The sequence below is a fragment of the Nelumbo lutea genome, chromosome 7 (genome assembly GCF_056320005.1).
Source record: "Nelumbo lutea isolate HS-2025 chromosome 7, American lotus-T2T, whole genome shotgun sequence".
Classification (NCBI taxonomy): domain Eukaryota; kingdom Viridiplantae; phylum Streptophyta; class Magnoliopsida; order Proteales; family Nelumbonaceae; genus Nelumbo; species Nelumbo lutea.
In genome coordinates, this window is record NC_142690.1 from 33,391,803 (window position 1) to 33,405,213 (window position 13,411).

Genomic DNA, 13,411 nt, shown 5'->3' on the forward strand with positions numbered 1-13,411 from the left:
GAAGAGTTTGATGATCTTGAAAGGTACAAGAGGTCGGTGGGAAAATTGAACTATCTAACTATCACACAGCTAGATATATCATTTGCTGTAAGTATGGTGAGTCAGTTTATGCAACACCCTCGGTTCCCTCATAGGGAAGTAGTTCTAAGAACGGTTAGGCATCTGAAGGTTGCTCTAGGTCATGCTTTGTTATACAAAAGTGGAGGAACTCTTGAGATAGAAGGGTATATAGATGTTGATTGGGCTGGTTCTGTGTCAGACAGAAGGTCAACTACACGATATTGTACCATCCTTGGTGGCAATCTGGTAAGTTGGAAGAGCAATAAACAAATAGTAGTGGCAAGGAGCAGTGCAGAAGTTGAGTATAGAGCTCTCGCTCATACTACATGTGAAATAGTATGGTTGAAGAATTTGTTACAAGAGATGGGATTTTCAATTGATAGACACATGAGGTTATACTATGAAAATTAAGCTGTTGTACACATCTCTTCTAATCCAATCTTCTATGAGAGAACAAAGCATATTGAAATCGATTGCCACTTTGTAAGAGAAAAAGTGATTAGTGGAGTGATAACTACATCTCATGTGAGTTCAGGAAACCAATGGGCAGATCTATTTACAAAGGGGCTCACTCGGGGCAGAGTAGATTACATATGTGACAAGTTGGGACTATATGACATATTCTACAGCTTGAGGGGGAGTGTTAGAGTCGACAATACAGAGGTACTTTGGTCTTTTGTCTATCTAATTAGAAGTGAATGGTCTGCTTTATTCAAGTTTAAGTTATGTGTCCCATCTCTAGTAAGGGACAATACTGTCTTTTGTAATTCAACTTATTCATTATAAATACAAACTGGGTCGGCTGGGTAGAGTGACTTTTTCTCTTTTGGCCGAACCCTTATCCTCTTTCTCTTCTTCTTCTTCTTGTGCATATCTGTCTGTTTACACATCTCTTTGAGATCTCCCAGCACCTTGTGCATATCTGTCTCGAGCTTATCCATGCACTCCTCGATGGAAGATGAATTGGTAGATGGCATGCTGGGCCGCCAATTCCTTTACTAAAGCTCTGATACTGGTTGGTGAGTTACTTCTCACCTCAGTGATCCCTTCGAGAGAGGCCCGACCTCCTAGAATGAAAAAGGGGAAGAGAGGGGAAGGGAACGGAAGAAATGACCTAATTCTCATGCCATTTCATTGATAAAAGTGCCATATATATAGGCATCATTACAAATCATGCAAAAAGGGGCGTGCTTCTAGGAGGGCTTTGAACATGGTTTTCTGGTGTAAAGATATTTTATGGGCACTAGAGGTGCTGTACCCTTGGCTCCTGGATTTGATCAATTGGGCTTCTATCCACCAAAGATGAATGGGCCAGAGCTCTATTAGTAGCCATTTCAGCAAGAAAAACACCAAGAGATCACACTCCACAGCAGGAAAATATGATCTTAAGGCAAGTAATAAAGAAAGCCCTTGCTGTAATCCAACCTAAATCAGACTTCAAGATGTAAATAACAAAGGGATGGGGGGACTCAGCACCAAAGAGAGCAGTTGTCACAAGAAAATGACCCCCAATATTGTAGAAAACGGAACAGCTGTCCCGAGATGAAAATACGGATTCGAACAAGTCTGAAATAGTTCCAGAATATAACAGTCCAAGAAAAAGACAAGTTGCTGGTCTGTCAAAGATAAAAAAGGTATCAAAACCCTTTAAATCATGTATGAACTCCTGTCCAAAAGAATGGACAAGTTCTAGGGCCTAGGGTGACTCAGAATCTAGGAGCACACGAAGAAATCCAACCTGAAAGGTGAAAAATCAGAAAAAAGGTGCTGTAATTGTACTGAGCAGAAGAGCCTTCAAACAGTCCTTTATGTGGTCTTCAACAGTAGGATTAGGAAGCTTGAATATCAGTGTTCTGAACTTGAATAAAAGCTTGAACCAAAGCTTCTGTAGCAGACCTGCTCTCATTCTGGACACCTCTTGCAATTGCCTTTCAATATAGATCTTGTGTTAAATAGACTCTCTCGAAGCGTATACTTGTCCTGTGCAAGATCCCATGTTGCCATTATATTGAGTGATCTGGGCGAAGTTTCCCTTGTGTGATGAGATCACATGTTACTTAGAAGTAGTGGATTCCTTACTGTGGGATCTTGCTAGGTTTAGCGAGATTGCATTTCTTCTGTCTTATTGACAACTCATCATGATCCTTGATGACTGTGCAAGATCCTTAAAATTATCCAGCTAAACTCATCAAGATCTCTACTATTCCATGGGGTATCACGATCCTGCTAGGCTGCTATTGCCAGATACCTATTCACTCTCACACAATGAACCACCAAAGAAATGCACACAACCCACTTAGGATTCAGTTTGTTTGGACATGAAGGGATTTTCCTTGAGTTCAACATTTTAGGCCATGTCTAGCAGTGCTAACATCACCCAAACCTTTGGCGAAAGTGCATGGGCTCCCCAGAGTGCACCCCACTGCACGTCGCACCTGTGCACTGGAAACATCTCCCCATTAAAAGTACGGGAGATGTTCCCAATGCATGGGTGTGATGTGCTGTAGGGCATGCTTTGTGCAGAGCCAAAACTCAAGAAAGAAGCTACGTTGCTCTTTGGCAAGAAGGCTTTTCTTCTCCTTTCCAAGTGTTTCCTTAGGTTTCTGTTCGTGTTCTTGGTTGGATTTTATAGACCATGGATACAAGATATAAGATTAGAGGAGATGGTGATGGTGATGGTGGAGTTGGAAGTGAGAACTGGAGTGGAGAAAAATAAAGGGATGACAAGGAGAGAATTGGAGAATTAATGCTCAATTTATATATTTAACTCCATTCAATTTGTTGTTGTTTTAGGCACACTGAGTTTATTGACCGGGGTTAGATCTGTAGCTCTGCCATATTGGACCAACAATAAAACCTCCACATTCAATGACTGAGCTGTGATTTCAAGTTGTGTACATTTAGACAGTGCATGAACTGCTTAGAAATTGAAATCTTTATTTTTTAAGTAAAGTATGATATGAAATTAATTCAGTTAACTTATTGGTTCATGCAGGCAGGGCATCATGTCCAGGAGGACAGTGGTGAAGAGCTTGGACAACTTATTACAAGCATTCTTAGCAAACCGTAGCACACTTGAAGAAGATTTGCAGTCAGGAATATTAGCATTAGAAACTTGTTTCTATATCGATTACTCAGTTTTAACATTTCAAAAAAAAAAAAAAAAAATCCCTTATAGCTCTCAAAAGAAGTTTCCCATATATACAAGGTAAGTGTAAACTATTCACATGGTTGCATGTGTATGGAGGATATTTTGGGTAACTCTATTGTGTTAGATTTCTAGGTCATTATATTTTTTGCAGGATCTGTTTTGTCATTACATGCTATTTTTCTCGTTTTAAAAATACTGAGAAACGGGCAAGGGATTCATTCATTCATGCCCAACCCTTATCTTCTGTTTCTTTTCTTTTTTTCCTTCTTCATATTCTACTCTTCTAACCCTAAATTAGTAAGTAAATCTATCCAAATAAATCAACTTGTTATGGGAACATCATCTTTACGATCTGAAGCATTATTTTCATAAGATGGTTCTCTGGTGTCATATGTACAGATTTAGGACATTATCAGGTGTACCTGACATATATGAGATGCAAGTTTTGTAAAGTTCCCTTTATGCAAGTCTCATACACGATGTATGAGTCAGTACTTTTTTAAGGATTTTCCTGAGAAAATGGCAGAAACTAGTTATTTCTGTCAATCACTCCTATGTCTCGATTTGAGTGGAATTTTTTCATGGAGATTGTTTTGTTTGTCCCCTTGCGTGTCTGCAGGGTGGATTTGATTTGGCAATTTTGAGTTACTAGGAATTTTCAGTAACTATTTTTTCTCTGTTTTGCCACCCAGCCCTTTTTTCCTCTTTTGAATTGGTTTCTCAGTCCAAGGATTGATTGGACGAGAGTTGAATGCTGTCTTACCTTGGGGAAGGTTTTGGTGATTTATTTTTTTGATTTGGTATAACCCTTTCTAGTCATATAGGTCCGGTGCAAGTCTTTGTTGGTTAGTCGTAAAATTCGTGCTATTGATTAGTTTTGTATATGGGTGTGTCGGACTTGGTATTTGGTTTCTTTGATCATTTTGTCATCATTTTCAGTTTGCTAATACCTTTATGATGACCGGAAGTAGAAGTTCCATAGTTGTATCCTCCAAGAGTATGTCTCTTGAACGTTGGCATCCTTTCATTGGAGAACATTGGAATTTAAATTATATTATTGTAAAGATTGATGGAATAAAATATCTTCAATGGTATCTTGTCTGTTTTATAGGTGGAAAAGAGGAGCTTGGATATCTCATATAGGGAAGATTGTTGAGTCTGATGAGGATGATCCAACTCATGATATCTGGGACACTGAAATTTTGATGATTATTCTCTTTAATTCAATACGACCTAGTATCAACAGGAGATCACATCTCGGCCCCACAAGGAGCCGCCCACAATGTTCCACAGCACATCCCGCCATGTATTGGGAACATCTCCCGATGATAATACTAGTTATGATGATGTAATCATCGGGAGATATTTCTAATACACGGTGGAGATGTGCTGTGGGGCGGCTCTTTGTGGGGCGGAGATGTGAACTCTATCATCAGTGGCTTATTGTTTCTGAAGATTGTCAAGGCAGTGGGGTGCAAGAGACATTTTCCCAAGTGAAAAGCTTTGCTTAGATTTATTAATTAAATTAAAAGATTTTCTGTCATAGAAAAAGGAGACATCTTTAACAAATTATTATTCACCATTAAGGCATATATGGGATGAGCTTGGTTGCAACTCTTTTTCTCTAATTGAAGATATTTTATTAAAAGTATAAGCAAACAATTTACAGCAACATGCACTACAAGAAAAACGGTCAAAACCGGTGGTCGCATGACCGCCAGCTTAGGCCTTCAGACTGCCCCGCCATAGATCTAAGGCGACAGTTAGGCACCTAGCCCCTAATCCACTGTTGGCCTAGATCAAGACTGCCGGTTCTGCCACCTTTGATGGTTGGTCTGAGATAGTTAATTGCGCTAAAGTGGTGGTCAGTCAGAACTGCCGGCTTAGCATGAATAAAGGCGGTGCCTTTCGACTGCTGTCTTAGGTTGTGCCAAACTACTGACACTTTTAGGTGGCAGTCAGAATCACCAACTTAGGTCCCATGTAACCGCTACCTTACGCTGTGCCATACGTCACTTATGATTTTAGGTGGTGGTTTGAACTGCTGCCTTAAGGCTATGTCAAATGATACTTGTACTTTAAGGTGGCAGTCTGAACTGCCAGGTTAATTTTCATATGACTACCGCCTTAGGTTGTATCAAATGTCGCTTGCACTTTTAGGCGGTAATCTGAACCGCTTACTTAGGTCCCATATGACTACCGCCTTAGTAAACCTACAATTGAATGACCACCGGTTTATATCTTTTTATATTTTATTTTATACCAAGTTAATTCCAACATTTTTTTGCAACTACACTTTAATACCTGCTTAATAAAAATCTGATGACAATTGATACATAAAAACAACTTAAGTAAAAAATGTAATTTAAAACAAAATCTATTAATTGTTATAATATCCAAAACAAATGTTCAAATATAGCCAATTGACATATAAAAAGTACAAGGACTTTAAAAAATCAATTTGTTGAATAATGCAACACATCTTCTAATGCAAATCATTGTTGAATATTGCAGCACATCTTCCGATGCAAATCCACCTTAACATAATGGTTAAACCTGCAAATCATAATACTTTATAAAAGAATTGTTATCTTTGAGATACACAACACTAGTTTTAATGGATGAGGTCACTAAATTGATTTCCCAAAATTCTTGTAAACGCAAAGAATCACCATGGTGCACATTTGACAGTGTATACTCTATAATTACTTGATTAGTATTAACAAATAATCCTAAATACAACCATTGTAAGGAAGAAAACAAGATAGGTGGTAAAGGTAACAAAATAGCCATAGTATGCATGCATTTGACAACTGTAGCCTTCCGTTATAGTTTTTGTTGGGGATGTGATCTTAGTAGAAAGAGTCTCTATATAGAAGAAAAAGAAAAACTAGAAGTTATGACTAAAATGTAAAAGGACTATCCTAGATACCAACTCTTCTATAAAGAAAAAACAAAGACAATAAGCCTTTAGAATCATCAAATACAATAGCACATTCTTTTACAACTTTAGAGAAGAACTACCATATATGTTAGATAAGAGCAAAAGAAATGAAAATCATGGCTTAGGCAATGGTTTAGAAAATGACAACTAGAAAATATCTTTGCTGATGTGGCACATTAGAGCCACTTCTATTAACTATGGGGATATTCACCAATATGCATGATTTTGTTTGAAAATAAGTGGTTGGTTTGTTGACGTGGCAACATGCACATTGGCAAATACCCCTAGAAGTTTCTCTAATTTGTTGTCCTTATCATAGTTGCATTGATGAAAATGCCGAAAATGCCCATTCAGGACCAGATGGCCACAATTCTTGTCAAAAGATGGATCTTAGGCCTAGGTTATCCTCCTCCCTTAGGAGACTCAGACATAGAAGAAATAAATATCAAAGTTTAATTCTAGGCAAAGTCCACTCAATAGAACTATTTCATGTTACCTGGGATTATTTAATCCATCTGGGATCAAGCAATCACTCAGACACAGACCTGCAAGCTAAAACGAAGAGATAAAGTAAAGAAGAAAATTGGTAAAAATGAACAAACATCAAACATATCAACTAAGACCAACCAAACGAACAAATGAAGTAAAATAAATTATTAATGCATGGTTCCACAATGTCCTAGTCCTTTTCATTCACATTTTTCTATTATTTTATTAGTGGATTGGGGACCATGACAACTAATATATGTCTCTGAATAAAACCGGAGGTGTAACAACGAAAGGTGGCCCATTCACTGAAATGGTTAAACTAGCAAAGCAGCCATTTCACAAACAGATGGATGTAGGTATAAATATATTATATAATTCTATTTTAACTCTCTATAGAGTCTAGCTAAGTGTCTCTACTAAGTTTGGAAGTCAAAATCTAAGAACATAATAACATCTAGTAATGACTAAATATAAAAATACATTAAAACTACAAAACCATCTTAAACATGTTTGTTTATTCTATAATTCTGATAAAGAAATAGATTAGTTCCTTTTTTTACTCACATCTTTGGAGCCTCGAAATGAGGAATCCTTTGGGTTTGGATGAAAGGGACCCTAAACAAATGACCTCTCTCCCAAGAACCAAGATACAATGGTGATTGTATTTTAGTCATGGAAGCATTACTTACCAGCAACACTATAGATTTTGAACTGGACTCCATAAGCCACTATAAAGTGGGATGTGTTGATTATAAATATTTCTTTGTGCTATTATAACTAACATTTCTTTAGATCATAAACACAGTTTTGAGAATATTCATGCAAAAAGCTATTCTAAAAGGAAACTTTTGTTCATGTGTTGATTTGTATTATATACCAATGGTATCTAAATAAAATAAAATTTCAAATAATTACAAAAGCAAAATATCAAATAATAGAAGGGAAAAATATATGATTGGTATACACAAACTCACCAAGCACAAGGAATATAGGTATAGATCATAGACTATTCTTAGTGTAATATCCTACTTTTAAAAATATATTTCACTTGATGGATTTTTGGGGTAAAAATGAAAACTGTTTAATTAATAGATTGATAAAATTAGCAGTGAAAAGTTGAATGGTTTGTATTGCTAGAGTAAATATAAATGAGTATAGAAGAATATAGAATGGCTAAAATTGTAAACTTGTCCCTATTCAAACACTTTGTTGTTTATCAATAAAAGAAATTATCCTGTTTCCCCTAGCAAAAAAAATAAAGAAAATAAAATTAGAATGATAAATGTAGAATATAAAATAGATATAGATAGATGTAGAACACAAAACAAATCACAATGTTGTAACCTTTCCTTGTTCATATGTTTATAAAATCTTTTTAAGTCTTTTCCTTGCCTTATGTGTAAGGTGAATGGGTGGCGATCTTAGGTTTTTACTAATATTAAACATTTAGTGTTTAGATTATATATTAGACAATTTTACAACAAAAAAGTCAATTAGATTAAATAATAATGTTATTGAATCTTTTCTAAATGGTTAAAAAACTAGGATGAAATTCTTTGTAAAATCATCCATCAATTTGATGGTTAGAAGTGATCCAATTAATCAAGTTGGATTTTGGTCCAATAGATCCTACATCAGACCTACAAATGTACAATGTTCAGATTAGAAATATTTTCCATTAGTTTATTATTATCATCTAAGCCTTGTCCCAACTATATGAGTCAGCTTCATGAATCCCACTTCGCCATTCCAATTTGTTTAATATCGTACCCATTGTTAGCTACATGAAAGGGACCCTGTGTTAAAATCATTTTCCACCAGTTTGTCTAAAATAAATTAGGTGCAAAATCACCAAGCTTAGACTTCTAAATAGGTACAAAATCACTCTTTGGGGATGAGCATCAGACTTCTAACATGCTTAGTTTGCCTGTTTCATTGGTTACTCCCATGGTCCAACTATGGTTGATCATATTATCACATTGGTACTTCCCATTTCAATTTGCAAAAGAGATAAAAAGTTCTAATCCTTAGCCCCTGACTGAAACTCATTGAGACAACCATACAGTTAAAATGGCATCAGCATAAACCACATGTCCATGATACACACTAGAAGACTCAACAATTTTCAATTCTAATAGCACCCAGACCCACCTTCCATATACCATCAGTGCAGACCAGCTAACACCAAACCCCAATCTCGAACGTATTTAATGGCTGAGAGCTCTTGTTCAAATACGTTGTATTTTTACAAGTGCTCGACAAAAGTTAATCTTATTGTTGTTTCTTCAGGTACAATTGACAAATGTGCTTTCACTAAAACAATCTAACTCAGTGAGGATCAAAATCCTCAGGAAGCTAGTAAAATATGTTATACTACTCTAATATCGAGGACAATGTTCATGATACAAGCATGTAGTCCATGGGAAATTAAATGGTAGAGAGAGACTGACAGAGACTAACTAACAATTTATCCATATACTCTTTTTATACATCTCGGATTTCATACTTTTGATGCTTTCTCTTTGTAAGCAAAATATCACCTTATGATAATATTGAAAAGGCAAGACCTATTGCAACTAATCTGTAAGGATAGTATCTACTTTCAATTTCATGTTTTAATTAATATCTTCCTTTAAGTTTGACAAAGTGGCTGAAAATCAGAAGTTATAGCCACTGGTTGGTATTTAAGTTTCAAAATTAAAAGTTATATTCCTTACTATTTGCTCGAAGTCACCAGACATCCCCATTGATAACTCGCATTGCTCCTCTGCTATTCCAAGTACTTTGCATACCTCAATCCTGTAGTTTGACAATGTCTGTCTCACCGTGACATAAACAAGCAATTAGACAAACGAAATTAAAATAACAATAAAGCATTAAAATTGAGTAAAATGCATATTCCAAAATTATTACCTTAAAGTTTTCTGGTGTTGATGTGTAGTCCGGCATTCCTATTATCATTAGGCCTGAAAATTCGAGATTTGGGCAACCAAGCTTAACATGTTTTGCAAGTTGTACATAATCTAATGGTTCAACACCAGATTATGTTGCAGTATAATTTCGCCGTTCAATTGATTGATTTACTCATGCATTTTTTATGCAAGCGAGGTAAATAGAGAAAAACAGAATAACCTTCAATGCTTAGAGCCAAAGATTAAAGACCAAAAAACTGGTTTCCTCAAAATAGAAAACCAAAGGGTTACTGGCAAAAAGAATCAAGGTTGAGGGAGACTCTTATATGGTCATAGGGCAGATGCTCAAATCTTTCGATGATTCAAGGCAGTTCAGGAACTAGATAAGGGAGGCTAGATCCTAGACCACACAGATGAACAACTCATTCAGTTGGGTTTCTCAATCGACAAGTTCCTTGTGGACATCCTAGCTAGAGGGAGAAGGTTGAACCCTTCAGCGGCAATAAATGGTTCAGAGATTGCATGAATGCCACCTTCGATCAAGCCCTAAAGAAAACAATTTTCAATTTCATTGATTGATGCCCTAGAATGGGAGAAAGAAGAAGAAGAATCCTTACCTTTTCCTTCTTCGTCAGAGTTTTTCTCAATCGAATGAATGCACGAAGTAGAAAGAGGTGGGAGTGTTTTTGGCATTTTGCTTTCTTTCTCCCTCCCTCTCTCAAATGCAAGAGGCCAACTATTTAGACCGGCTTAAGTCCGGTTCAAATGAAAAAGCGTTGTGTTTGTTATCAAAAACCGCCGCCCAGATTTTTATTTTTCTAGGCGGCGGTCTTTGGAGGAACGCCAGCTCAGCTATATCTATAGCGGTGGTCCTTAAGACCGCCGGTTAGATCATTTTTCTGGTGGTGATACCAACATCTATTACAATACTTTTACATTTCGCGGGTGATTTATTCTCCCCATAATAGTTTCAAATACAATTGAGCCCAAAACAACTTAGTTCAAGTGACCCCTTACCAGCCAAGCTATTAGCCAATTTTTGCACCCATTGGATCGTTGCCAGAGTGTTGCTTAAAAATCATTTAATTCATTTTAGCTCGTTTCTATACTTCTACAAGGTATTCTGTTCATTCTCAACCAACTTAACAAAACCTTGGAGTTCCCTTCAATGATTAGTTTCACTATATTCATTTCCATAGCTTTAAATTCACCAAGGCTGCCATAAGTTTTGCCCTAATTGAACCCCACTTCTCAGATTGAGTACATATCATTATCAGCTATGGCAATGGTGCAATGACTATGATGTTTGGATAGCCATTTACAGTGAAAGTCATTCTATTCTAAATAGAAAATGTGGTCCAACGGCTTAATTCTCAAAAGTGAAAAGTTTTCACTTCTAAGATAAACATGGGTTTTGATGTTTTAAAATTTTGGATACGTGTGCTTGGTTGAACACGTGAGAGGTTTAATATAGTAATTTTCTTAGAAATTAAAAGATTTCTTCTTCAAACCCTCTTTTTCCCTGTTGCTAACCATCGCCTCCCATTGCTTCTCTATAGATTGCTACAAATTGAAGCAGTTTTTCTTGTATAATACCGCAAGTCAGCATTTTTCGACTATATCTCAGAAAACAGTCACTGATCATCAGTAAGAATGATAATTTTGGTGTTTTTTCTTTTTTTTTTTTTTTTTGTCTTTTCTACTTTCCTATCTTGCTACAAAGATTTATTGTTATTTCATCTCATTCTCCCATGACTGTTTTCTATTCTCTTATCATTGTTCCTAGATTTGTTGCTTCAAACATGGCCGTATAGCCATAGAATTTTTGAACCACCTGGCCGTTGCCAGGCCACCATCAATCAGCATCTGAGAGCACCATCAAGGACAATATGTTTTTGATCAACATCCCCAAAACAACTATCTCCGTTTTAAGAGTTAATGAAACGAGTTTCACTTATATTTCAAATTTTAATGCTTTTTATTTATCACTACTTTAAAGAAAATAGGTGATTTGGGTGTTTATTTTTATTTTAATGAGATAAATAAGACTGTTATGTCCTGCTACTAGGAATGAGATACAAGTAATTCCTGACATCTCTCAGAAAAAACAGTTGAAGCAAGGCAAGTAAAAGGTTTTTCATGATTCTTCTTTTTTGGTATTTTGTGATACATCTGAATCCCATGGTTGCATCAATCAAAAAGAATTTGAATCTTTTCTTCTACCAGCTAACTTGATTTTGATAAATCTGTGAACCTAGAAATTCATTGTTATTATTGGTCAGTGTATGTCCTTAAAGTCCAATATGTTTGTAAGCTACATTTATTATGAACGAAAGTTTAGTTTCTTATACATTTGCATGTTTCACTAGGTATGCTTTTGTGTATTGTCATTGTAATCAGTATGTCATCAAAATGTTCTCAAACAAAGGATAGACTTGGGAAATTTATCCCGACAAGGTTGACACACTAAGATTGCCCCATGAGAAGGAGCATTTTATCTCAATTGCTAGGGTCAAACCCATAGAATCAGTGTAGGTATTTATAAAATGTTGAATTGGACCATTTCGGATGATTCCTCGACTTTATGGTTGGTGGAATCTCTAGATTATTACATAAAACCTTAAACTGGATAATGGTACTCTATTAGATCATAGGGCTATCTACTCTTGATATGTTAACTAGTGAAATCCTTTTGGGGTTATACTTAGGTATATTATAATAATAAATAAGGGGTTTTGGTTAATGATCATTGTGATAGGATCTATTATTGTCAAACAGAGTGAATACTTCGGAGATGTTTTTTCTGATGAATACTTAAATTTACTCATAATATATTTCAAATTAGTTTGAGATCAATGATTTCTTGGAGTTCGGCATGGTTGGAAACTCAAAACTAACTTTTGCAATAGTAGGGAATAAGTCCTTCCTTTGTTCTCACGTTGGGTATTAATGCCAAGGAGATTATGTTGCAAATGTTTATTATGCCCAATAGCCTAATGGACACATCTCTCTTAAGACCAAAGGTTTTGAGATTTGAGGGGTGGCAGAGTTTAAACATAAAATGTAATAAATATTGGGCCCATTTGTAGAGTAAATACTTTAAAGATGTTTTCTTAGATGAATACATAAATCTTCTGAAAATAAATTTCAATTTAGTTTGAGATCAATTATTTTCTGAGACATAAAACTGACTTGTATGTGTAATCCTATCAGATGAGGATGGTATGTTGATCTTGAAGTTGGAAAGGTAGCCTATGGATATGAAGAGCTAGGTTTTAGGTGATTAGAAAGGTAGTAAGGTGGCATTTGATAAATCTGAAAATTCAGATTTGAAAAGTTAAAAGGATATTAAACGTGTCTAAAATCTGAAAAGAGGCATAGTTGCTTTTTTACTTTTTAAAGGGTTTGAATCTATAAGTTTGTTTGTGCTAGATCAACCCTTTACCATTTGAAATTTACTGATTTTACTATTTTACCCCTAAAACATACAATTTGGAAATATTGAATTCAATTTGCATTATCTCATAAAAAATAATTTTCAACCTCAAAATAATATTGAAATAATACAAATAATAAATAATAAAAAATTACTAATTAATAAGTGAAATGATTAAAATTTAAAAAATAATTAATGATTATAAAATATTAAAATAATTCATAAGAATTAATTAATAATTTACACAAATAAAAATTAAAATAATTGTTAAAAATTAATGAAATAATTAAAAAGTACTAGTTAATGAAAATAATTAATAAATAATAAATAACACAAGTAAATTTAATAAAAAATAATTAATGTTTAATAAAAAATATAAAAATAATTTATAATTAATAATTAATAAAAGCATTATTATT

The 13,411-nt window shown here is 35.1% G+C and overlaps 1 protein-coding gene across 3 annotated transcripts in view; it reads left to right on the forward strand.

Annotated features, from left to right (window-relative positions):
• The window catches only part of LOC148846024 (alpha/beta-Hydrolases superfamily protein), a 77,161-nt gene extending 73,711 nt beyond the window's left edge, over window positions 1-3,450 (forward strand). For all 3 annotated transcript variants that reach the window (XM_088955651.1, XM_088955650.1, XM_088955649.1), the window contains one exon: window positions 3,056-3,450. In XM_088955651.1, the coding sequence (XP_088811777.1) occupies window positions 3,056-3,130 (75 nt within the window). In that variant the 3' untranslated portion in view covers window positions 3,131-3,450. The remainder of the gene's footprint in view (window positions 1-3,055) is intronic.
• Window positions 3,451-13,411: the final 9,961 nt, after the last annotated feature.